Source organism: Ambystoma mexicanum, chromosome 5q, assembly GCF_040938575.1.
Source record: "Ambystoma mexicanum isolate Mex_15411 chromosome 5q, UKY_AmexF1_1, whole genome shotgun sequence".
NCBI lineage: Eukaryota > Metazoa > Chordata > Amphibia > Caudata > Ambystomatidae > Ambystoma > Ambystoma mexicanum.
The window spans coordinates 618,330,264-618,356,999 of record NC_090933.1 but is presented as its reverse complement, the minus strand read 5'-3'; the positions used below and the strand labels follow the sequence as shown (position 1 = coordinate 618,356,999).

The window sequence follows — 26,736 nt, the reverse complement described above, 5'->3', positions numbered from 1 at the left end:
CAGGACAGGGTATTAAATATCTAGGTGTAAGAATAACCCACAAAATAGGGCAGCTATATGGGGAAAACTACCCGCAACTCCTAGCAAACATTCGTAGAGACCCAGAAAGATGGAATCCATTACTGATTTCTTGGTGGGGCAGAATACAATCAGTTAAAATGACCATCCTCGCAAGGATACTATACTATTTCCAGGCTCTCCCAATAGGTGTCCCCCATACCTTTTTTAAAACTTTATCAAGAGCGATTTCATCCTTCATATGGAAAGGGAAGACCCCGAGAATTGCTACGGTGATCCTCACACGCCAACAAGAGAGGAGGGTATGGCGCTTCCCCACTTCAAGAAATATTTTCAGGCGGCGCAATTAAAGGTCCTTAGGGAATGGATGGGGGTAAACCCGCAGCAGATTTGGCCGAAACAAGACAGGGCAGTTGCAAGGACACCACTAGTGGAATTACTCTGGAAACAGAAACAACATAGACACCCTAACGTAGAAATAAGCGAAATTAAGAAGACCACTTTGGAAGCCTGGAACTGCCAAACACAGAAATGCATCATGACCACTACGCTAGGCCCCTTCACACCCATTTGCAGGAATCCTCAATTTCCACCAGTTATGGAATGTGGGGCGTATGAAAACTGGGAAGATGCAGGAATAACGAAGATAGGGGAAATGTTCATAGACAACGAAATCAGACCACTTGCCTCATGCTACTCAACCTCATCACTCTCCCAAAGAGATAAATACAGGTACGAGCAACTTAAACACTGGCTAAAATCCCCGAACATTACTGAATAGGCAACAAGGAGCCTTACGCCATTTGAGAAATATGTCATCTCCAACACTGGGGCGAAGAAATGGGTTTCGACACTCTACTCATTCATAAACTCACAGGAGGAACAAATCAAGTGGGCATACATGACTAAGTGGGATAGAACGCTAGGGGAACATCCGACAAGAATTCAGTGGGAGGACCTATGGAAACAGATCCCCCAAGTTGACGCGCTCGGCACAGACAAGAGAAATGTGGATCAAAATAATGACACAATGGCACTACACCCCAGAAAGACTGCATACTATGTTTCCCAAAACATCTAATAAATGTTGGAGAGGATGTGAAGAGGTGGGGACATGGAGACACATTTGGTGGGATTGTAAAAAGATAAAACCGTTTTGGGAGAGGAGGTAATGGGAGAGATGGGAAAGATATTTCCAGAGGTGAGGCAGATGGGAGTGGAAGTATGGCTATGTGGAATATGAGACCAAACCGCAAGAAAGTATAAAAAGACTCAGTGGAGAGGCTTTATGGGGCTTCTCATAGCAGCATGGTCAACCATCGCCCAGAACTAGAAAAATAAAGACACCCCACTGACTTTCACTTGGTTACAAAAAGTATGGGCCCAAATAACGATGGAAAAAAATCACCCACACGATTCAGGGCACAAGGGACGAGTTTGCAAAGGAATGGGATGGGATTCTGGAATATCTTCGATCAGACTTCATGGCTCAGTGGTGCCCCCATAACATTAAAGTAACGGACATCTTCAATGCATAAAAGAAAAGTCCCCAAATAGACAGTTACGTGTGCCCTGAGGTGTGGGGGGGGGGGGAGTTTTTCATTTTTTTTTGTTGTTTTTTTTTTTACTGTTTGACATGTTGATTTATAAAACTAATAAACATATGTTTAAAAAAAATGCAAAACTTTTATAAACCCATTTTTTCATTCTTTGTTTTAATAATGTGCAATGACTATATTATATGCATGTGCTGTATTCATGTTTGAGCATATCATCCCAGATGGTCAGTAAGAGTAGACTTGGCATATCCCATCTCTGTTAAGTCACCTAGTGGTTAGTCAGATGTACCATTGAATTTGATAAACCAAGAGTTATCAGTTATTTGTCTTGCATTATATAGCATTGCATAAAATTAAAACTCACCCTATCATTTTTACACTTCAGGTAAGTGTCAGATGGAGGATTACAGCAGCCGTGAGACAACAAGCCTTTCGACTCGGTTCTATGGGATGTTTTCCCCTTTTTGAAGGCCACACATTTAGGGCATAATTCATGGAAGTGTTTTATAATGGCAAAACCCAATGGGAAAACGCTCTGTGAAGACGGGCCAAAGACTTTTCGGTAGATTTTATGCAGCCCTCAAAAATTAGAAAATGGCACAGGCCAGAGGGGCTTCACAACCCCAGCCTTCCAGGCAAGCCATTCTCCTACCCGACCGCACCCCCTGCCCCTCCCGCGCTGACAGGTTTTCTTATAATTTGGGGAGTTTTACCCCCTTGTAGCCCGAGCCCTCCTTTCCTCCTTGCTCCCCGCCTTCCTTTCACCCAAAGCATTCCCACTCAATCCCCCACCACATGCACACATACGATCACTGGCTGTTTGCTTTTATAATTCACTAGTGTATGCCACCTACTTTTTCATGGCTCACTGCGAAGCCTGTTGTGTTAAATATAACTGTTTTGCATGGCAACGTACCATGGTATTTGTATTTCATACTAGTCTTATCAGCGTTATTATAGTCATTTACCTTTTTTAACCTAATGTTATTCCCCTTTTCAGGCATGGTTTGTTCTCTGTCGTCTTCAGTCAGGTAAGAAAGGCTTCTATGCCATTATCAAATTTATGAAACACAGTAATGTCTTATAAACGGTTTTAATACTAACCACAAAGGGTAACCTGGTTACTGGACCAAACCATATTTTACTTACTATTCCCTGAAATCTGTGCCTAATTTGGATGCAACGTGATTTATCCATCCCCCATTTATTGAAGCATAATATTTTCCAATCTGAGTGCCAACGTTTTAGTGAAAATCTTGGTGTCGATGTTGATTAGAGATGTTGGCCTACACGATGCACAATTTAATTTCCTCTTCCGTTGTGATGAAGGCGTCTAAGAGATCTTTTTGCAAGGTTGAAAGGTAAGAGTACTGAGCTGAAATAAACTACCTGATCATCCCCACTAATGGGGCTGCTTTATCGCCTGATTTGGTGATTTATATAGCACTAAATGACCCATAACGGTTATCAAAGCGCTGCCTTAGGGGATGTACCCCCAAATGTAAAGCAGTAATAGAGATTTTTACTTTTCTTGAAAAGAGTAGTTTTCAAGCATGTCAGAAACACAAAAAGATCATTAGTGTTGTGTGTAATGTGTGTTTTGAAAGACTTTTCTTTTCAAATTCTACAATTTGTGCTCTTTTGGTCGTTGTCTGTGTATGTAGTGGGATTGGGAGTAGGGGGATGGGAGCTGGGCTAGAAGAGGCATGAAGGGGGACTCACCCCCCCCCATTACCAAAATAAAAAGGGTCAAATTCAGGTAAATCAAAATGCAGGCCGAAAGTGCAATAAAATACATTCTGTGAAAAGATGTAGAACCGTTCTGTGCATTTCTCCTGGCGGAGGATTCCAGTGCTTAACCATTTGGTGTTGAAAGTCCCATGGTTCAGGTCTGTTTCTGCCTAGGGGCGACAATGAAACCCTAGGTTGGCTGTGTAAAGTTCTGCTTGGCATATGCCATTTCACCTTGCCTTTGAGGTAGGAAGCTATGGATCCAGATAAGGCCTTATGTGCCAAAGTTAAAGCATTAAAAACGATGTGAGCTCTGACTGAAGGCCTAATTATTTTTGCAGATATAGGTGAGATATGGTACGCACAATCCTTGTTTGCTACAATCCTTGCAGCTGTATTCTGAAGAACCTGTAATCTCTGTAAAATAGGCTGGTTGGCCCCAAGCAAAAGCACATTTGAATAGTCCAGTTTTGCACCAATGATTTCTCGGCTACAACCGCACAATTGGCTTCTGACAAGAACAAGTGAGCTTGGCGCAATCGCATTAAATAGTATCTAAATGAACACATTATGATGTTTGCCTTCACATCCATATTTTAGGAGGAGTCAAAAATGACCCCCATTGACTTTAACTTATCCTGCATTTTTATGTTGAATTAAGAAAAGGAAAGACCTGCTTATACATTCTTTTTTATAAGCTCTTGAATAACAAGTCGTCAATGATTGTAGGTAGCCTACATGCCCTGAGTAAACTTAGTCAAGCGTCTAGTTCTTTTAAACTAGGAGATGAAATCATGTCACCTCCACCTAAAAGAAAAATCCTAGGAGTGAAATGTCACAACAGAGGTCTCTGGATCAGTCTACTACATTAAATTGCTATTGCACTTGAGACCCATGATCTCACAGGAATGCGCAGAAACTATTGCCCATGCAATAGTCGGAGCAAAAATTGATTATGGTTGTAGTCTACTGCTGGGCATAAGTCAGCATGAATTACACAGGCTACAAGTTGTACAGAACTCGGCGGTTAGAGTTGTTTTAGGACTACCGAGACAAAGCCATGTATCTGAGGCTAGGTGCTCGCTTCACTGGCTCCCCATCGAATCAAGGATCAAATTTAGAGTCCTTGTAATAACTTTTAAATGCAAGCTCCAAATAATGCCTTCCTATTTGAAGTGTTCTATTAAGGACAAAACCAGTACCAGAGCACTGATAATACAACCCAGATGTAAAACCTCAAAAGCAGAAAATGGAGCGTTTTATTTGAAAGCTCCTTTTCTCTGGAACCGATTGCCTGAACGAACGCGCAGCCATAAAACTCTTCAGGTCTTTAAGAAAGACGTGAAAACCCTGTTGTTTTCCTAAAGCTATAATCCATTTGGACCCCATTTCATCATTCAAAATAGATCCCTCTGGCTAGCCACTTCTGCATGGCCCTATTTGGCCGGCCATTCTATGTGTTTTTTGTTCCATATATCTGCGCCTTCATGCCTGCGGGTCTATAGTGCGCATTATAAATGAAATGTAATGTAATAGAAGTAGGTCTGTCTTAGAGTGGTTGAGGCTATGTCAGTTGTTCTTATTACATGCTTCAATAGTATTGAAAATGATTTGAATTTGTTCCACATTTTCAAAGGGGTTTCCTTAAGTTTCAAGGGTACCTGGGTATCTCTCTCATAACTGTGGAATGACATCCTTTGCCTAGTTAATAGGTTATAATGCAGTTTAATATACACATTAAACAAGGTAGGAGACGGTCATTATCCCAGTAAACTATGTGTTATGTTGGCAGTAGGTCAAAAGTGTACAAGTCCACTTTAACCATTGAGGTTTTGCCCTACAAAAATTATCTAAGCCAGTACTTTATTCATGGTCTAATATGTTCAACAGAATCTGTGTCAAATGAAGCCGTCCGATCCAGCAAAATAAACATACAGGTCCGGCTGCCTACTAATATTGGTGCAGGTTGACTTGCTTGTATCAAGATTATCTCAGTACTTCTATTGGCTCTGAACACGTACTGTCTTTCCCAGAGGAGATGTTCTTCAATCTTGGCTTTTAGTTGTATGGATCTGATTTTATTCAAGATCATTAGAGATAATTAGGATTGTTCATGACCTTAGAAGATTTCTCTACGTCCACTTGTTTCAGTGAAAACCTATTGGTGTTGTGGGATGGAAGGTTTCACAAACTTTTGGAAACCCATCAGTCATTGAGGGTAGTATTATTATTTTTTTAATTGTTATTGATTTTAAAAAAATCTTTACCAAATTCATCGCTAAAATAAACAGTAAAAAAGAAAATCATACAAGATATCAGTTTTACAAAACAATCCAAACAATGAAATCTTACTTTTTAAAATTCCAACAGTTAAACACTTAATTTCAAATATAAATTCATAAATACATTTCCTTAACAAAAGAAATATAAAAGACAGGAACCAACTGGGCTAAAGTCACCTAATTTTGAACAGTTCACAAAAACCCACCACTGGCAACACAACAGATTTAGGGGGACCACCAAATGGAATGGACAAGGTTTTAAAATATAAAATACGGATAGCTTTCAAAGAAGGGCAAAAGATCAATAGGTACTTCCAAGTCTCTAACTCATTGGAATCATTACAAAACCTACAACCAGCCTGCTCATCGGCTAACTGCTTATATTGTACCAAAATGTGCCTGGTAGGACATAAATTCAATCTAAATCTTAAAAAGGCATTACAGACAAATCTGTTGGGGATAAATGTTGAATTAGGGGCACCACATTAAGTTTTTCTAAATCAAAAGAAAGATGAATCAACAAATTATAACAGTGTAAATCATCCAGTGTAGATCTCCAATCCGTTTGATACAACATGGACTTGATTTTACACGGAAGGACCATAAGCTCGTGCCTGGTCATACCAATTTAGGCCCAACGTTGTATCGCAATACTCCGCAAATTACATCATATGCTTTTCCCTTTGCTCTTAAATCCTCGTACATCATGTCTTTACCATGGCTTAAAATGTTAAGGAAAAATAATAACAATGTCAACTTTGCCCTGATAACCAAAGAAGAAAGGCCCAATTCGAACCTGATAGCAGCCAAAGGAATGGAATCCGGTATCCGTAAAACCCTCCTCCAAACAAGTCATTTTGGTTTAAGAAGGAAATCCACAACCAATTATATTTTGTAGAGAGAATAGCTGTAGTCTCGGGAGGATAGCTCAGGGGCAACGTGCTCACCTTGGAAGCAAGACGACACGGAGCAGCACAGGTTCGATCCCCTGGTCCGCGATTAGAAAACCCTCGTTATTAAATGCACTATAAATAACCTATCATATCATACATGAAGTTTCAGTTTTATCAACAAAGTATTGCAATTCATCACAGAAGGCTTTCAAAGAAGCAGGACCTGCTGCAGGTATTACTGGTTGGTCTACTTATGCCAAACCTGAAAGATGGTTTTAGTAGATTAGAGGCTACCTCAATTGCTGCATTAAAGATGGCCTTTTTTTGCTTTCATAGTTTTTCTGTGACAATTTCAGAAGTGGTCCACTTGAGATTGTATTCCATTTTCTTTCTAGTCTTCTAATCTCAGATCTCAGTTTGCGCTTCTCAGCTGAATACCAAGCTGGAGTATTAGATGAAAAGATTTACGCATTGAGGAGTGCTTTGGCGAGTGCCGTTAAGCAGGAGACTCTCTTCTGGTGGACGTGGTGAATGGGGACTTATTGGCGAGCATTGAACGTATATTACAACACATTTGTTGAAAATTGTTTGGCCGTGCCCCTTTTGCACCGGCTGCCTAAAAGAACAGCTGGCCACGCGCATTGAGGAGTGCTTTGGCGAGTGCAGTGAAGCAGTTGGGTAGTGTGGCATGGGCGCGGGGCGAATGTAAGTAATTTCTTAATACAATTATTTCCTGAACCAATACATACATTATTTCGTACTTGATGTTTTTATGGAATGCACTCGAGACATATGTCTCATGCTTAGACATTGAAGACGGACATGCCGGTGATAAATGGGTTGGTGGAATTTGCTCAAACGGTCAAGCCTGCTCACATAGAAAAGAGACTTGATGAGCCCTTGCCACGCCTTACTAGCTTGCAGAGTAATAGACATGTACAGTCCCTGACAGCAGATATACAAAGTTTCTGCAGCATGAAAGGTGTAGCGAAGGCAGGTCCCTTGAAAGCGGCTGCAGAGAAGGAGAAACTGCCTCCTGTCCCCTTGATCGTAAATGGGGATCAAGATAATGAATTGCTGATGGACTTTACAGACATTTCTGATTCTGCCATGCCAGCTGGGCTGCCGCTAATTGACCATAGATAGGCCAAGCCTGGCAAAATTACAAAGAAGGCTTTGCAGTCGCTGGACTTAAGTGATTGAAACTGAATTCGGAAACAACATAATTGAAGGGCAACAACTTCCGTGATCTGTCGTAGCGCAGATCCAGTCATGTTCCCTGCTGCCCTCAAATATGGTTGTTACTTCCTTGTAAAACAAAACCGGGGATATCACCCCCACTGAGGTTTTAGCAGAAGTAAGTCTTGAATTGGTGCTAGGAAGCCATACTGAAGAGACGGCTCTAACTGTTTCTGTTAAAAATGCAACAGCTGAAGTATTGCTGGTACCTTAAACTCAGCCTTTTCATGCTCTGAGTCCCCCACCACTAAACCTTTCACATTCACCGATAATGTTTGCACATTCATTAACTTCATCAACATGTTCGTCGATTTCATATACAAATCCTACCCCACAAAAGTCTTCAATTCATAAACGGGGTACCCGACCCTCATTGGGGTCATGTTGGGGGCCATGAATAATGCTTTATTGTCCCTGGCAAAACTTTACAACATGACTAATCAAACTGAATTATTAACCACGATCCTTGCAAAATGTGTGTGGTGGGGGTAATTCAGAGAGCTGTTCAGGTGATGGCGGGCAAACAATGTACTTGCAAGATTAACAACAATGGGTCATGTGAACCGTTTAACATATCTATAACACAAACCTTGCAGGGAGATGTTTGCCGGCCCTCACTTGAAGAATCTATTATTGCAGAACACACGGTGGGGGGGTGGATCTGTGAATGATGCTGCACGGAATCTCGTGCGAGAAATAGGGAACTCTTCACAACCTATTGCAAAGCCAACGTTTACGATTTTTTGCGATGCAAAAGCCCTGTTAAAAGCTGTTAACATGAATAAAAAGACAAAGAATCAAAAATTACAGGGTAAGTCGACCCAGTTTGGTTCAAGGAAGTTCATACAAGCATTAACTACTCCCTTGAAACAAACTCTACACTCCAATAATCTAACAGTAAGGAAGAATACAAAATCCCTCCAGCTGGAGAGAGGTAAAAAAAAGCCTTTATTAATTTCTGAGTCTATCTTCCAACTGTTCAACTATTGAGCTTGAACCGATACGGGAGGCCACGCTTTTTAAAAAATAAATTTAATATATTTATTTTAAACCAAGGCAGAGTGACAATGGTGTAGAAAACGACAAAGAGAGCACGATATATAGGACAGGACCATACATTTCCTCTACTCCCCCCCTCTAACACCCCTCATGATCATCAGTCTGGGGGCGCTGCCCCCTAATGTGCTTCCTCTTTTCAGGAAGCGTTCTGGTCTCTCAAGGCCCGCCGGATATTGGTGGGTTGGTAAGTCAGTGCAGGGAATCTTTGGTCATACTCCAGCACGGGGGCCCAAATGTTCTGGAAGCGATGGAGAATTCTGGTATTTGCCGCTGTGACCTTATCAGCAATCAGTATGCCCCATATCTTTCCCCACCAATGGGCCATAACAGGGCCTTCTGAGGCTTTCCAGAAGTGGACAAACACTATTTTTCCTGCCAGAAGGCATTGAGTCAGCAGTTTGGCTCTGCTTCCGGAGCGTGGGTAAACCCCGTGGACCGGGGCCTCCAAGAGGACGGGCTCAGGCTCCAAGGGGAGAGCTGTCTGGGTGATTTGTTCAATAGTGGCTAAACATTTTTCCAGAATTGTTGAATCTTCGGGTTTGCCCACCACATGTGGAAGAAGGACCCCGGCTGGCTGCACCCTCTCCAGCAAGCATGATCGAGGGAATAGTTAATGTGGTGGAGCCTGAGGGTGGAATAGTACCACTGCAGCAAGATTTTATATGTGCATTCTGTTAGTGACACAGGCGGTTGACGTATGTGTTCGAGACCAGATGTCCACCCAGGTCTGGTCCTCAATCGGGTGTCCCAGGTCAGCCTCCCACTGGGCCATGGAGTGGGTTTTTGAAGCTAGAAAATCTCCCAGGAATCTCCTGTATAGGGTGGAAATCTTTCCTCGAACTGGGAGATCTTTAAGGGTTAGTTCAAGGGCAGTAAGAGGGCGTTTAGCTGCTTGGAGAGTTTAGGGGTGGGAGCACTAGTGGCGCAGCTGAATGTATGTGGATTGTTGGAGTCGAAACCTTTCCTTACATTGTTCAAAGATGTAGGGTCAGTCTCCCTCGTATGGCTGGTCCAGCGCTTCGAGTCCTCCCGCCATCCAGTTGTGGAAGTTCTGGGGGTTTGCCCCGGGCGAGAAGGTCGAATTGTGGAAGATCGGGGATAGGGGGCTCAGTCCTCTCGGGATTCCCTTCTATTTCAGCGCCCAGTCCCAGGAGTTTATAGTATGCCACCGTTCTCTAAGAGGAGGTAGAATGTGTGGGAGAAACCACAGGGGAAGGGGGAGCCGTGATTGTTCCAGTTCCACCCATCTGGGGCGGTCGGTGGTTATTTGCCACGCGCGTATGTGCACTATTTGCGCTGCCGCCGTGTATGCTTGTAAGTCGGGGACCCCGAGATCACCCAGTCTTGCATCACCCAGCATTGACTTCTGAGGGATCCTGGCCTTCTTACCCCTCCAAATAAACTTAAGCATTTTTCTCTGCAAATCACGAAGAGCGGGTGCCGGGATTGCCACTGGAAGGGACGCACAAGCCCTCTATTTCCTTAAAGAGCCGGGGGAAGTTGACTTGCTATGTGTCCTTCGGGTTTGCGGGAACCTGTACCCCTAAATAGGGAATGGCCTTCTTCTTCCATGCGATTGGGCACATTGGGATTAGTACTTTTCGTCCCTCCGGGGAGAGACCCACGCCCAGGGCCACCAATTTGCTGAAGATGATGGAGAAGCCAGTGACCTCCCCATAGCTGGCTATTTCGGCTAGGGCGTGCTGTAGTGAAGAGCGGGCCTCCGTAATCGTGAGAAGGATGTCATCTGCGTATAGTGCTGGGAGAAGCCAGCCCGGGGGCCCTTGATTGCGTTATTCAGTCTGATCTTTTGGGCAAATGGTTCCATAGTAAGTGCGAATAAGAGTGGGGATAACAGGCAGCCCTGCCTGGTTCCACAGGACATGGGAATCGGAACGGAAAGTGAGCCATTGACCCTGATGAGGGTCCTTGGTGATTTATAGTTAGCCAAGACCATTGCCCGAAACGCTGGGCCAAATCCAAAGGCCTCCAGGGTCAGTCTCATGAAGGACCAGTCCACCCTATCGAAGGCCTTGGTGGCGTCTAAGCCCATCAAGACAAGCCCCTGGGAACTTCGAGAGGCAAGGTTGACCAGGTTCAGGGCTCTGCGGACATTGCCGCCTGCTGCTCTGTTCAGGATAAAGCCTGCCTGATCTGGGTGGATAAGGTTGGGTAGGATGCGTGCCAGGCGGGTTGCGAGAATCTTAGAGTACAGGTTGGCATCAATGTTGAGCAGGGCTATTGGCCTGTAGGAGGCTGGGTCTCTCGGGTCCTTCCCTGGTTTGGGTAGAAGGATGGTGGTGGATTCCTGCATTGAGGGGGTCACAGCCTCTGTCTCCCGAAAGGAGTTAAAGAGCACCACCAGGCTGGGGGGGGGTCGATCAATCAGCTGAGGTTTGAAGATTTTATAGAACCTAGGGGAGAATCCATCGTGGCCCGGGATTTGAGGGACTTGATGGCTTCATCGATCTCCTTGCTTGTGATTGGAGGCTCCAGGCTCTCCCTAGTTGTGTTGTGTAGTCGGGGGAGGGCTGCTTCGCGCAAGTATTCTTTTTGTTTACTCTGGTCCCGTGGGGGCGCCGTCATGACTTGGATCAAGTGGTCTGCCGCCAGCTGTTGTTTTTTCCCCTCTGCGTATTGGATCACCCCTTGTGGATCTCGAAAGCTGTTGATGGTGTTGGTGCGTCTTGCTTTGGCCAGTTTAGCTACGAGCAGCTTGTTCGCCTGGTTTTTCTTCGCATAGTAGAACTGTTTAGCTTTAACCATGAGTTGTGCGGTGTGTTCGGCGTAGTCCGCCTCTAGCTTTTTCCTGGCGGTACGGATAGCTCGCTGAGTCCTGGGAGACCAGCCTTTTCTTTTGTGGGTTTCCTCCGCTGTTTTAAGTTCTTCCTCAAGGGCCTGGCGGACCTGCCGTCTGTACCGGTGGAATGCCACCCCCTGTGCGATCAGCTCTCCCCTGATTACCGCTTTCAAGGCATCCCATGTGTTTGCAGGGGAGGTGTCTTCGACTGGGTTTTCTCTAAGAAAGTTTTTATTCGCTATCGCACTCTTTTCCTTCAGCGGCATGTCGTTAAGGATAGGGTCATATAGCGTCCATCTGGGTGGAGAGTTGGGCTTAGGCACATGTGCACGGATTGCTATGTTTACTGGGGAGTGGTCAGACAGGATCCACGGACCAATAGATACCTCATTGGTGTAGGCAAGCAGCTGGGAGGATGTCAGGAGGAGGTTGATTCTTGAGAAGGTTCGGTGGACGTAGGAGTAGAAGGAATTGTATTTTTCGGAGGGTTGAAGCACCCGCCATCCACTTCTTCCAGGGATCTGAACAGGCGTAAGAGGCTGAGCGCCTGAGTGAAGTCTGCGGGTGTGGGGGGGGGGGGCAGATTTATCTGGTGTGGGGTCTGGAACTCCATTGAAATCACCCCCAAGTATAACTTGGCCTGCTATAAAGGGAGAGAGGGAGGAACCCAGTGCGTCGTAGAATGCTGCTTGCCCCGAGTTGGGGGCGTACACCGAAGCAAAGGTGTATAGGTCTCCAAACAATAGGCATTTGACCGCTACAAATCGGGCTTTCAGGCATATTTTTGTTTCCAAAACCTGGGGGTTTAGTCCTTTCCTGAAGAGAATCGCCGTGCCTCCCTTCTTAGAGCCCCCTGAGACAAAAAGCTGAAGAGGGTAAGATCTGGAGCGGAGGCGCCCAAAGTCCGCTGGTATTAGGTGGGTCTCCTTAATCAGGGCCACTGCCGCCTCTTCGTCCTGGAGCTTTTGTAGGATTGATTTTCTCTTAGCAGGGGAGTTCAGTCCATTGACGTGAAGGGTGAGGAATTTCAGAGTTTGATGCTCTTGGGCTGGGACTCTCTCCACTATCTCGCCTGGGGGGGAGAGGTCGGGGGGGGTGAGAGTTAACCGCCATCTCGAAGAAAAGCTGGGAATATGTCACTCTGCTCTTGGGGTTTTTTACACTCAGCCCCAACGGGGGGGGGGGGCGTATCTTTAACTGTTTGGGGTGCTGACATAATAGGTTCGGCGGTTCCCCTGGCCAACAGGGCCAAGCGTAGCAGCGAAAGTTATGTGGGATTCCAAAGACTTGTAGGTGGAATGTGCCTTGGAAATGTGCATGGGCCGTGGGAGGGGCCCGCAGCATCGGTCAAATTTGTTCGTAGGCTAGGGCTAGGTTGTTAAGGTTCATTTGAGATGGCGCCCGGAGGTTGATGAGAGCATCAATCAGAGTTCCGCTGGTTGTGGTCTGGACCCCAGCTACCGCCGTCTGCTGCTCCGCAATGCTTTCGCCCACGAGGCACGTCTGGGTTTCAGGAGGGAGCCAGCTCCCAGCTCCCGGGTCCATGGCGATCTCTGAACTTGGCGACGTGGCCTCCTCAGGCGAGGAAGGATGCAAGATTTTGTTGACGTCGTCAATGTGGGTAATTCTGCGCAGAGTGCCCTTGTATGTGAATTGTAGAGCGGTTGGAAATAGCCATCGGTAGTGAATTTGCTGCTACTGAAGTAAAAGAGTCAAAGGTCGAAGAGATTTTCTCTTCTGGAGGGTGAGAAGGGAGAGGTCTTGGTAAATCTGGAGGGGTGAACCCTGGAAGGAGAGTTTGTCTTGTGACCGGCTGATTGCTGAAATTGACTCCTTTGTGGTGAAAAAGTGCACTCTGGTTAAGACATCTGGGGGGAGGTCCGAGTCCACTCCACGACATGGGCGCAGCCTATGGGTGCGATCCAGAAGGAGCTGGGGTTTGTCTTGCTGCAGGAGCAGAGATTGAAAAAAGTCCCCCACATATTCCGCCAGGTTCTTGTCTTGAATGGAGGATGGAATCCCTCGGATTCAGAGATTGTTGCTTCAAGCCCTATTTTCAAGATCTTCTTGTTTAAATTTAAGGATTTGACATTTGTCTTGTAAAGACCTGATTGAGCGTTGGACTTCGCCTAGAGTGGTTGTATGGTCTTGGGAGCGCTCGTCAATCTCCCCCAACCTTTGTTCCATCTCTGCCACTCTTTGATTGGTGTGCTCTAGCTTGGTGGAAAGCTCCGTCATGCAGGCTCTAGATTCAGATTTAATGTCGGCCATAAAAGCCTGTATGTCCTCTTTAGTGGCAAGCACTTCTCTGTTCTCCTGAGTTTTCTGTGGAGTGAGCTTGGGGGGGTTGGGTTTCTTTCCTTTGTCAGATGATGTAAACATAGTGGCGATGTCTGGATTTTTACCTGCTTTTGATTGCTTCGCCATTGCAGGTAAGTAGATCAGGGAACTCTGAGGTGTTGAGTGGTGAAGGCTGTTGTCCGGGGCCCAGAGAGAGTGAGTTGTCTGAGTGCGCTTCCGTGGATTGAGGGCACCCTGGGCTGTGGGGTCGTGAAGCTGATCCTAGCTCCTCCATGCGGGGAGCAGAAGAGGGGAGCAAGGGAGTGGGCAGGGGCGCCCCAGGAAGAGTCGGGCGCAAAGTCACTCTCGCCACCGAAGCGTTTTCAAGTAAAAGCGGTTGGGTCTCCCACCTACCGCTAGTCTCCGCAGTCAAGCTTCCAGGTGTGAGGTTCGGGCAGAGGGGGGTTTTGGCAGGCCACCTCTAGGTGCTCGAATTGGCTATTCCTCCCTGGATGCGAGGGGAGACAAGGGTTTTCCTGGCACAGTGACAGGGGCCTTCCTGCCGAGGGTAGTGATGGGCCGGGGTGCCCCAGGATGTAGCCGTAACGATTTCTCTTCCTGTGACCCATAAACTGGTTAGTTGGAACACCAGGGGTTTTAAATGTTTATTATGGACCAAGAATAATCCCCTCTTGAATATTGACGTCATTATGCTTCAGGAAACATGGTATTGACTGGCCTCCTTGTGGCTGTAAAGAAAGCCCTAGGTTTCACTCTAGAGCCTCAGGCTACTCCAAACAGGTTTACTCAACCCGTCAGGTTGAAAACCTCTAAGGGAGATCTAGCACTCTTAAACCTATCTTGGAATCATTCTGGTGTCTCGTATAGATCCTTTTTACAGGGTGCGAAGCATATGTTAGAAATAAGCATTAACGATTCCACCATTACCTCTACAGTAGTAGGAGGGGATTTAAACATTTGTTGCATACCCTTTAAATCGGCTAAGTTAACTGGTGTGGCTGACAAGTGGTTAGATCTAATGCAGGAAAGGCAGTTTATCATGTTGAACGCAGCCTTGAAATGGGACATATCTCCAAGATCGACCTGGAGGTGAGACAATCCGTCAGCCATTATTCATTATATTTTTGTTCAGAGAACTATGCTTGCTGCTATTGAGGATTTGCAAGTGATTGTTCAACCACAGAGTGATCATGGGATTCTATGCAACCACAGAGTGATCATGAGATTCTATGCTTATCATGGAATTGGTTTCGTTCGTCCGTGCATGCAACGTATTATAGTGATAAGGTTGTACTGATGGGAGGGAGAAACAGATTCAGGTGTTCACATGAATCCTTGACTCAATTAGATATGTATCTAAATGCTGGATGTTCGGATCTTAATCCAGAATTAATTAATTCAGATGGTCAATATGTGGTAATAATGAACCTGTTCAAGCATCAATCTTCTCTCGAACAAAAGTTGTGTTTTAAACATAAGCACACATTTGATTATAGAGTGAGTGCAAGGAAGGTGCAACTATGAAGGGACTTTAGAGCAGTTGCTTACTTGGATTTATCAGAGAGATTGTGTCTTGTACGGAAATTTAAAAATACAGTACAGAAACTGGTTGAAATCTCATCAGGTTATTACTCTTCAACAAGATGCTGAATCTATGCTAACCATTCTAGCGGAGAAAAACAGTGCACATATTGGGCTCTCCTGACAGTACAAGAGGCAGTCTGAGTTCAGGATTTCCAACACATGTATGCTCATCAAGCATCAACTCGGGACATGGCGAAGCACTCTGGGGGTACTGGTACTCTAGTATTTGATAAAGATGACATACTTAGATCAGATATCTAAACTCATTACTTCAATAGCGCCAGGCCCTGATGGCCTCACCCGTTTTACGTTAAAAGCCCAACCGGAAGCATAGGCTTCAAAACTCTTTTCAATTTTTTCTCAGATTTTACATTCTAAGCAAATTCCTCCTAATTCGAAGAAGTCTGTTATCGAAGTGGTTATGCAATGGGTCAAGCTAAACTCTGCACATTCAAAAGTCTTGATAGTTTAAAGTACATCGCAATTGGTCTGAGCCCGGCTGAGGCTGACTAATTGAGTGAATGAAAGGGATCTGAGCCCGGCTGAGGGGGATCTCTGGTGAACCGCGAGTCACCTGAGACAGAATTATCTAAACTTAGTTTGAAAAGGATCGGAGCCCAGAAGAGGAGGGTCCATGGTAAACACCCATATTGTACACTGAAAAAAGGAAAATAACGTTTTCGTGTTGTTTTTGTATAGCATGCCCTCTGAGTTAAGAGACTTGCAAGAAGTAAAGAAGCTTGGACCTAGAAGGTCTTGAACTGTGTAAATGGAACTGTATCCTCGTGCCGCAGAAGCCAGAGTGTGTGCTTTGCTCGAGTGAACCGTCTTGGCCCGTGCTGAAAACATGGGTAAGGGATGCCAACATCACGAACATCCTGACTTATCATTTTGTGAACACTTCTTTCTGTTTCATGACCATCACCCCCACATTATTTGTAAATTGGTAGTAAGGTTTGGCAATATTTTTTTTTTAGTAGTATAGGCCCTTTTTATTTTGTCAAGACTCCACTAGGACTGCATTACTATTATTTGATGGTTGTAGCTTGCTCCCATCTGTAGATTTAGGTTTAGATAGGCGTTTATCTCACCCTTGTCAAAGTTCAATAAACACCCTTGAACTGTGGTCACTTGTATCCATCTAACTGTTGATACCACACCTTCCTTACAGTAAGGTGAGTGAGTCTAAGGCAGGGTGAATGGTTGTGAGTGATGGTGATTGGGGAAAGGTGACTGGAAGAGTGAGAGGTGGGTGACTGTGGGAGAAGGTGTAGGAGGAGAGTGGAGAGTAGTTGTAGTAGAAAAAGGAGTGGAGATTAGTGGGGAAGGGAGTGGAAGGGAGATTAGTGGCAGGAGAGAGAGTAGTACCGAATAGAGAAGAGGGTAGATGTTAAGGAGTAGAGGAGAGAGAAAGGGGGTAGGGGGGGTAGAAGAGAACGGCGAGCCAGTGGGAGGAAGAGCATGAAGGAGAGTAAGATGAAGGGAAAGGAGACGGAGCGATGTTCAGTACAAGGAATATGAGGGCGTGAGAGGGACGGACAAGTGGAGCTTGGGCAATTGGAAGGCACCTATTCCAATTGTAAAGATCATTGTTATTTTGGTGGGACTTCTGGATAGGATCCACTTTAAAAAATCCTAAAGGGAGATGTCTAGATAAAATGTTCACCTTAAGGCCATCCTGACTAGCCAATCAGCTTTACTGATCTCTATTGGCCACCTTGGAATTCAGGACTAGAGAGGGAAAAGCTAAATGTCTAATGTGTTGGTTAAGTTGGGTGTGTTGTTAAAAAATAATAAAAATAGTTTTTTTTTTTTAAAAAGAGGGAAAAGCTCAAGGGAGACGATGGAGGTAGGGTCAGCGTTTTTTGAGCCCTTTTTCCAGATTTTAACAAACCTTTAAACCGTCTTTTGAGGTTGGGTTTTTTGAGGTGGTGTGTTCTTGAGGCCGGGAAGGAGTCAGTTTGGTTACAAAGAAGCCAATGGCTCTTTCTGCAGCTTACAACAGCTGTACATCACTGCTACGCGACAGCCATCTCCTGCATGCTCATTTGTTTTGTTTTATAAAAGTATATGTTGGCCATCAAGCTGCAGCGGGGGAGGGAAGGCACTGGGACGTGATGATGGTCTCACACCCCAAATCAGTCACTGCCTGCGCTCCCTTTTTTCCCCATTGATGTAGGATAAATGTACAGGACTAATCCACAAAACCCACGCCACTTGTATTATCTATTCGTATGTGGTTTGTCGGGGTGATTTAAGGTGGTCAGTAATTTGTCAGCTGTTAAGGATTTCAATCAGGCGACACGCACACTGTGGTCTGGGCCTAGTATGTAGCGCCTAACTGAGGTGCTTTTCTCCTTATTTATGTGGATTCAATTTTGGGATGGTACACCACTCATATCACACCCCATTTTCAAATACCCCGGGTCACAATGGACCATGAACAGGCTGGTTGGTCAAATGCAATATTTATTTAAAATTCAAAAGAAATCGCACACTTTTAATATAGGGTAGCAATCACCAATGGAGTGATAGTTACAAATGAGAATGTGAGCAATGCACTGGGTTTGACTTTTTAGTGGAGTACTTACACAGCACAGCAGCATAGGAGCACTTTTAATTTAGGACAGATAGCACTCAAGTTAGGATTTCCCCCTGCAGAGGTTCCCTCAACTCACAAATCAACTCTGAATGGATATAAGGAAGCAGCAGGTGATCGGAATCCAAATCCGACCTTCCCTCCCCAAATAAGAGTGAAAAACGGATTTGGAACCCTTGCAATGTTAAAAAGGACCTTCGGAGATGGATGAATAGAATAATGAATGTGTCCAAAAACCTTGAACCAAATACATTTTTTTTAAAAAAATATAACAACAACCAAACTTGCAATACATGTTACAATGTTACAAGGTTTATCAGTTTAATCAATGTCTACTGCATTCCCCTTCCCTCCCTCCCAACTGAGCCTATTCTGGTTCGCGCTATGCTTCTCTGCCTTGCAGCGAGGTTCTCTCAGCCATATTCTCTTCTGAGTCCTGGTCACTCGACAAGTTCTGTGCGGGCTCAAACAAAGTGATCATTAGATGTTTCCAAGCTGTCAGGGTTTCTGCTTCTGTCTATTTCTGAAGGTCCTTCCACCATATTTCTATGCTTGGCCTATGACTCGCCTTCCATCCCATAGCAATTCGGCGCTTCGCTAGTATATGCCAAATCTTTTAGGTTGCTTACATGTTTAAGTTTACTTGCCCTCGGAAAGCCCCCTATCAAACATGCCAATGCTACCTCAACATTTATCTGTATCCCTTTTTCTTCCAATTTATGGGCCACTTCCCCCCCCCCCCCCGGATTTCTCAATTTCTGGACATGCCCAGAACATATGCGTCATACCGGCATTTTCGCCACATTTAGAGCATGTTTGTTGTTCTGCGTTTTTATCCTCTGGGCTGTCATGTAAGCCCTATGGGTTATATACAGTTGTATTTGCTGTAGTCTGGCATTCCTTGATACTTTCTTATGATACCCTTGGGCCCGCTCCCACATCCCATCACTCATAGGGGTGCCCACTTCTTCCTCCCAGTCCCGTTTTATTTATACAACTTCTTTCCCCACTTTGGACATCACAAGCTCGTATATCCTGGATATTTCGTGCCCTCCTTCTGCCGTATCAGATATCATTTCTATGACCGGGTCCGGTTGCTCCTCTAATACTATTTCGGATCATGCCTCTTGTATTCGCCGCACCATCCTGTGGTACGTGATATATTGTCCTATATGCAACCCCTTTTCCTCCACCAGCGTCTCAAATCCTTTTATTCTCCTCTCTTGCCATATGTCCCCCATTGTTGCTACCCCTACCGGTTCCCAGTGCTTCCTGATCGTCTTTCTTAATTGGCCTTCATTTCCCGTCAATGCGACAAGTGGTACTTGTGGGGAGCACGGACCCGGGTTCCGCATTATCTGGCAGGCCCTATGCCACACCTGCCATCCCAGTGTCAGCATCTCTGAGCGCTCCTTCACATCCGATTTTGGCAATCATATCATTTCTTTTAGGAAAAATTGGCCACACTCTCTTCTGAACAACCTAGATTCTGTGGTTGGATCCTCTGATGGCCACTTTGCCACGTATTGCAGTTGGCTCGCTAAGTAGTAGATCTCAGTTTGGCAGTTGTATTCCCCCTTTATCATACGAATTATGTAACTTCCAAAGGGCAATCCTGTTCCTCGACCCGTGCCAGAGAAATTCCCTGCATATGCTATGTATCCTAACAAAAAATTACCTTGGTATCGGGTACGGAATGTTCCCGAAATAATGTAACCATCTCGGGAGCACTACCATTTTCAGCATTGCCCCTCTTCCCATCATCGCTAAGGGGAGCTCTACCCAGAATTTCATGCTATTTCAATACCCTTGACCACTTTCTCTGTATTATGTTGGTGCTCTGCCTCCACCTTGTGTTAAATGTCTATCCCGAGATATCTGAGCATGGTGACCTCCCATGGTATTTGTAGGACTGGCAATTTTTCCCAAGGGACCCCCTACGTACCTACCCAGCGGAAACATGCATGATTTGTTAGGGTTCACTGCTATACCGGATAGCGACGCAAATCGCTCAATCACTTCCAGAATATATTGGAGGTTTTCATCTGGGTAACACAAGTACAGCAGCATATCATCAGCGTATATGGAGATTAAGTGCTGCTCCCCATTTATGTTAATTCCTATTATGTCATACTGTTGCCTTAGGTATATCGCCAGGGGTTCCAGTGCCAAGATATACAACATAGGGGACCATGGGCATCCGTGTCTAGTGCCCCTGCTAAATTGCCACCTCTCTGATATTATTGCTCCTGTTTTAACCCTGGCCAGCGGTGCGCTCTATGGCAGTTTGGCCCATTTAAGATAGCCAGGCCCTATCCCATAGCTGGTCAGGGCTGTGAGCGAGCAGCCAAGGCCATTTGAGTCGAAGGCTTTTATTGCATCTAATGATACAATTGCAATTTCCCCCGCATCCCCTTCCGTGTGTTCTATGTCTCGGTGTAGTCGTCTATGCTTGTTGGATATATTCCTATTTGGGGACATACACAGTCTGGTCAGGGTGTATTAGTTTATAGATGATCCTTTTCATTCTGTTCACTAGGACCGCCGTAAGTATTTCGCTATCTTGATTAAGCATCGACAGTGGTCTGAAGGATCTGCAATCCTTGCCAGGCTTATTGGGTTTAGGGAGTGGTATGATAATCGCCTCTCTCAGGGACTTTGGCAACCTTCCCATTTTGTATGCCTCATTTAACATTGCCAGTAGTAGGGGGAAGCACCTTGCTTCTTTACGTTTTATAAAATTCACTAGGGAGTCCATCAGCCCCTGGGGTCTTGCAGGTGGGTAGCTGCTTAACCACCTCTTCTAGCTCTTACAGGGTTATCGGGGCATCTAGATCCTCCCGCTCCTCCGCACTTATACGTGGCATACCTATGTCCTCCAGTGTTTCCCTTATTTCTCTGTAATCGCTTCCCCTTTCATCCCTATACAATTGTTGATAGTACTCCAGAAATTCGCGATTCACCCCCTCTTGAGTGTCCACTGTACTTCCATCCTCCCTCGTCACTGCTCTAATTGTAGGTCTGGGGGTTTCACTTTTGTATAACCATGCCAACACCCTCCCTGGTTTCTCGCCTCACGCATGTTGTCTTTCTAAATACTTTTTATAGTTTAGATTACATAGTCTTTCCCAGAGTCCTGCACATTTCTGTTGCAGCCTTAGTGTGGTCCCAGCGTCCTCCATGGTGTTACCCCCCTTACCCAGCGCTGTTTCCAGCTCTTTTTCTCCTTCCTGCAATTCTGTTAATATCCCACCTTGTAATCCCTTAGACTTAGCTATGGCTAACCCCCTCATGATTACTTTGAAGGCTTCCCACAGCGTTCCAGCCGACTTAACGCTTCCAGTATTGATCTCAAAGTAATTTATTTCTTCTCTTAGGTGCTTCCTAAACATTGTATCTTTGAGTGCCTCCGCTCTGAGGCGCCACGTTGGTATCCTTGCTCTTGGGGGTCTGTATTGCCACACAGGACCAATGGCGAGTGGTCTGATGGGACCCTCGCTTTATATGATATGATATGATATGATATGATATGATATTTGTAACGCGCCTATACACAAGTGTTTCAAGGCGCGACATACATATATCCTGTCTGTACAATGTCTGCCATTAGCTCTCTTGAACCAAATACAGTTCTTCATTAAAGCAACAATGTAATGGTACTAACAATCACAAGCAATGAATTAGCAAGAGCATACAGTTTGAAAAATGAATGGAAGATTTAAAACCGTTGACAATCAAAATGACACATAGGAAACTTTGCAAATATTTCCGTTTTCCGTGTGAATTTACTAAAACGGTTTCGGTGAAATATTGTAATGAGATGCGGTTTTTAGGTAGGGAGATAGATATATATCACAGGTATACTATGGAAGTGAAAGTAAGTCTCTAGCTGGTAAATTGAATGAGTTATGCAAGATCTAAGAAGGTGCACTTTGAGTAAATGAAGGCGCGAAAAAGAAGGAAAATCAGTTGTGACAAGAATAGTTTTACTCTACACTAGAGTATTCAAGCTAGGCCACCAGGAAGGGACACAGTAAGCTCCAGGGTTGATTCGCGCCCCTTTGCCCACCCTGTCGGAACCAGTCCGATCACTTGAAAAAGGATTAATGGCTTAGGATTTCACAAGAAAAATTACTAAAGAGATGGGGCTAGCACAAGAAATCAAGGGCGGGGTTGCAAGAATGATTGTGACAGTTGAGCAAGGTATCAGGATAAAGATTGGGTGACTTGGAGAGTGGGATGAAACAAAGACATGATAGGCTATGGGTTTAGATGGGGAGGCAATTGATACTCAGTCCACTTTTAGTTTTTGGATTTTGGACAGTTAATGGTTCTGGTCACTACACGGCAGGGCGCCTGGCAAACAGCTGGGCAGTTCAGAAATGCGACCCGGTAACCAGAACTGGCAATTCTGGTCACTGGATACCAGATGTCATGGTAGCAGGACGGCAGCAGCATGCAGTGAGTGGCAGCAAGCCAAGCTGGATCAGGATGCCAAAGGTACCACAGTTTTCCCCTTGTTAATGGGAAATTCAGTGATCTTTTTTATATTGGAGCCCTTGCTGGTAATGGGATCAGCACTGCTTGGGTTTTGCAGTGGGCCCTGGAGTACGATCAGCAATGCTTGGCCTTGTAGTTGGAGTCTGGATCAGGAAGATGACTGGTACAGGAACGCAGCACAGGAAATCAGGAAGAGTGTCTGTCTAGAGTCTTGTCAGGGACCCTTATTTATAGTGCATAATGACCTCATCAAAATATAGGCTGGGCAGGGTTAACCAAGCACGCCCCTAAACTACTTGGATTAGGCAGGGGTGCTAGTCTCTGCCTTGCTGTCAACTGGTTGGATTTCCAAGGGAATGATGTCAGATTTATGAAATGAGTTTTACAATGTCCAAAAACTCCCACTTTTACTTTACTTAAAATCCGATTTTGCCAAAAACAGACATTTATACAATTACAATCTCTTAGTAAATTATATACGCAGGTTATATATTATGTGCAGCACATCCAGTCCAGTCCACTCCTGGGACCTTGTTTCGCCCTTCTGATACATTTTGGTAATTTTACACATGAAAGATTCGGCCTAAAATCCCACAATTCTATACACCGATGTGAATTATCCCAAGGGATGTATGTACAAAATGTAATGTTTGTAACATTGTTTCTTTTTGATTTATCCTCAATATTTTGCCCTTTCTGCCGCCGAGGTGTCAGTGAGTTCTACCATGCCTAAAAAGAAAACATGAAAAATCACTTGTAAACTGTGACATTTTTACAATTTTTCAAAGTCTTGCTGCAAAGATAGAAGTCTTTAAAGTTTATTCCTGAAATAGTCTTTGGGACCAAATGGCAGTCTTTGTTCTTGGGTCCATTTTCTTTTTTTCTGTCCTTCACTGCTGCCAACTGTCATTTCCTGGTGGGGGTTTCTCCCTTGATTGAAATTATATTGCCCCTTCACACTTCAGACTTCCTTCCCCGGAAGCTTCATTGTTTGGGTCGCAGCAGAGACAAAAGTTTGTTTAACCCTGTAATTATCAGGGGGTTGTCAGTATCTGCTGAGAGAGAGCCCTCCTTTTGGTGCCACCCCTCCAAGCAGAAAACCTGTTTTTCAACTTGCAGCTCCAGCGCCATAGTTTTAATCTTTAATTTCTGATCTTCGATCCAGAATTAAAGCAAGCCGGTTGCATAAAATAACCCATGTTATATAATTTCACCAGCAGCAAACCCCTTCATATTGCCAATTACTGACAGGCTTTCATTCACCAGTGTACTGCTCCAACACAAAGGCATTTGTTTTTCTTTGTTTGCCAAAGCCCATTTTTTTACACGTGGTGCAGCTGGCCTTTCCTTCTTGAATACAATTTTTAATCTCCAGCAGCTTGATACACTGTCTTGCAGTTATAGTTATTCTCTTGATAGCTGGAGTTGGTCTGCAGCACAGGTACATTGACACAGATATGGCTCAGCTAGTTGGAGTCTCTCTCTGAACAGCTGAGTTTTGGATACTTTTGCAAAGAAAATGAGCGCAATTCCCGTGTAAATAAAAGTAAAGTTCCTGGTTGATTTTGTTTTTGTTTTCTTTTTTTTTGAGTTGGTTTGACTGGGCTTGTCATTTCAGAATCATGCCTGTTTTTTCTGAGGCACAGTGAGACACACAGGGCTTGGTAGGGTTTATTAATCACAGTGGCTTTAAGGAACAGAGTGAATTTAGCGTCAAAACGGCATTTTTTAAAGGTGAAAAGGGGTTTCTTTTCAATGGAGATTTTGGCTTTTGAGCACAGCAACGCTGCTTTTTCCACTTTCTTGCCTTTGTTGATGCTGGAAACCCACTGACAATCTCCTTTAATGTGCCCCCTGGTTCCATCTTGCCCGATGTGTGCTTGGCAGCATGGTGCAGCCATTTTTATTGTTGTTGCAAAACAGTTTTGAGCCATGGCGCTCCCAGGAGCCACCGCAACCCTTTTGTGGTTGTTTCTGCGCAAATGCAGCTTAGTGATGTGGGGCAATGCTGTTGAGTGGGTCAATATATCCCCCTTGACTCTTCTGAGATTTCAAGTCGAGGGAGAATTAGGCAAGTGGGATTCATTCACGGGACGAGGCAGGATCAGGCAGGTGCGATTCCTTCTTCCATCCGAGAGTGGTGAATCCTGCTCCTCTCGTTGTTTCTGGTCGGAACGTGGAACGACACCCCCAGCTATCTCTTGGCTCTTCCTTTCATAGTTTGGAGCGACACTTCCGAATCTCCTTTGGTTTCACCCTTCCAGGTTGCCGGGGAGGTCCTCCTTGGTCGTTAAATAGGCGCAACCAGTACGATCTATGAAAGAGAACACAAACCGACAATTTTCCACTAACTGCCCTCCAATCTGGTTGACAGCAGTGGGATACGCAGGCATTCAATGCTCACAATTGATAATGAAGAAAATACTCCCCGTTACATAATCCTATTTATAAATCCTAGTCATTTCCCTTCTGGTTCTTCTTTTACTTATTCTCATGTTTCCGATGTCTCCTCTGTTTGATTCACTGTGGGCTCCTCAATTTGTTGCAAAGTGTGCCTAGGGTGACAACTCTTTAACTGATTAATATGGACCCATTTCTCTTCTGTCAATTCGCCTTTGTGGATGCAGATTGTTTAGGCGACAGGTTAGATTTTGTCTACAATTTCAAAAGGTCCTCGCCAGCTAGGCAAAAATGTGCGCTCTTTGGTCTGGTTCCTTTGGAAATTGTACAAGTAGACCCTGTCTCCTACTTGGTATTCCTTTTCGGTTGTTTTTTAGATCATACTTAGTCTTCATCCCCTCTGCAGATCTTTCTAGATTCCGCTGAGCATACGCAAAAGCATGTTGAAGGTATTTTCTTAGATACTCAACATACTCATGAGTTGTGGAGGCGTTAATCAGTGTCTGCTCCTGTGTTCTATAGAGCAGATGCTGAGGTAGCACCCTCCTTCGACCAGTCATCAGCTCAAATGGAGACATCTTAGTTGTAGAAGAAGGTGTAGATCTGATGGCCATCGGGACAAGCGGTAATCGGATGTCCCAACTTGGCCCAGAGTCTGCCACAAACTTTTTTAGAATGCTCACAATGGTTGTATTGTACGTCTCAAGTCCACCACTAGAGGACTGGCGGTATGCAATGAGAAGTTTCCTTTTCACCCCAAATATCTCCCACATCTTTGTCATCACTTCGCTGGTGAAGTGACTACCTCGGTCTGACTCAATCCTTTCGGGTAGGCCAAAACACAAGAAGATGTGATAGATCATCAGGGCAGCTGCTGTTTCTGCCTTGCAATTTGGGGCCGGGAGACATTCCACCCATTTGGTAATCAAGCATGTTACGGTTAACATGTACTTGTTCCCCCCCCTAGAGGAGCGAATCACGGCCCGATGAAATCTACTTGTAAATCTGACCAAGGCAGTGTCATCCCCCTCTTCTGGAGGGGAGCTTGGTGTGTGATTGATGTTGGCTGACATTGTGCACACATAAGACACCCCTTCAAAAATTGGTCAAGGTCCTGCCCCATGTTAGGCCATTATGCAACCTCTCGCAAGATTTCTAAAGTAGTGTGAAACCCCCGATGACCGGCTGTGGCTGCATCATGGGCGTGACTTAGCATTAGGCTTCGTAATGAGGTAGGGACCACCCACTCATCATAGCCAGATATGGATCTCCTTACCAACAAACCGTCTTGGATTTGGAAGATTTTTGGACATTTCATCAACACTCTGAGGTCCTCTTTCCCAAGGTAATCGGTATCCATCAGGGGAAAGTTCTCAGGGTCCTCAATGTGTTGATAAAACTTAACAATAATCGGATCCCCTTTTTATGCCGTGATTAAATCAGCATCTGGGGTCTCCTTACTCCATTGGGCAGTTGAGAGTTCATTGTGAGCATTTGTCTGGGACCTAGTGATAGCAGTGACCTGGATTTCCCCCAACAGGTACTCGATCTTGAGGAGCTCCCCCTGGATGGCTCTGGTTTTGGCCAGCTGATCAGCTAGATCTTTTCCAGTTTTGTCTGGTCCTGCTATTCTGGAATGACCCTTGATCTTCTTCCAATAGATGGTCATCCCACTAGAGGTGACCAGATCATCAATATTTTGGATGCGTTTGCCATGTTTAAGGGGTTTATTATTAGCACAGAGCATGCCTCTGGTTTTCCAATTAACCAG

The 26,736-nt window shown here is 44.9% G+C and overlaps 1 protein-coding gene across 2 annotated transcripts in view; it reads left to right on the top strand.

Moving 5' to 3' along the window:
• Positions 1–26,736, top strand: part of NSMAF (neutral sphingomyelinase activation associated factor) — a 2,198,666-nt gene that overhangs the window by 244,461 nt on the left and 1,927,469 nt on the right. For both annotated transcript variants that reach the window (XM_069621092.1, XM_069621093.1), the window contains exon 5: positions 2,578–2,608. In XM_069621092.1, coding sequence (XP_069477193.1) covers positions 2,578–2,608 — 31 coding nt within the window. The remainder of the gene's footprint in view (positions 1–2,577; positions 2,609–26,736) is intronic.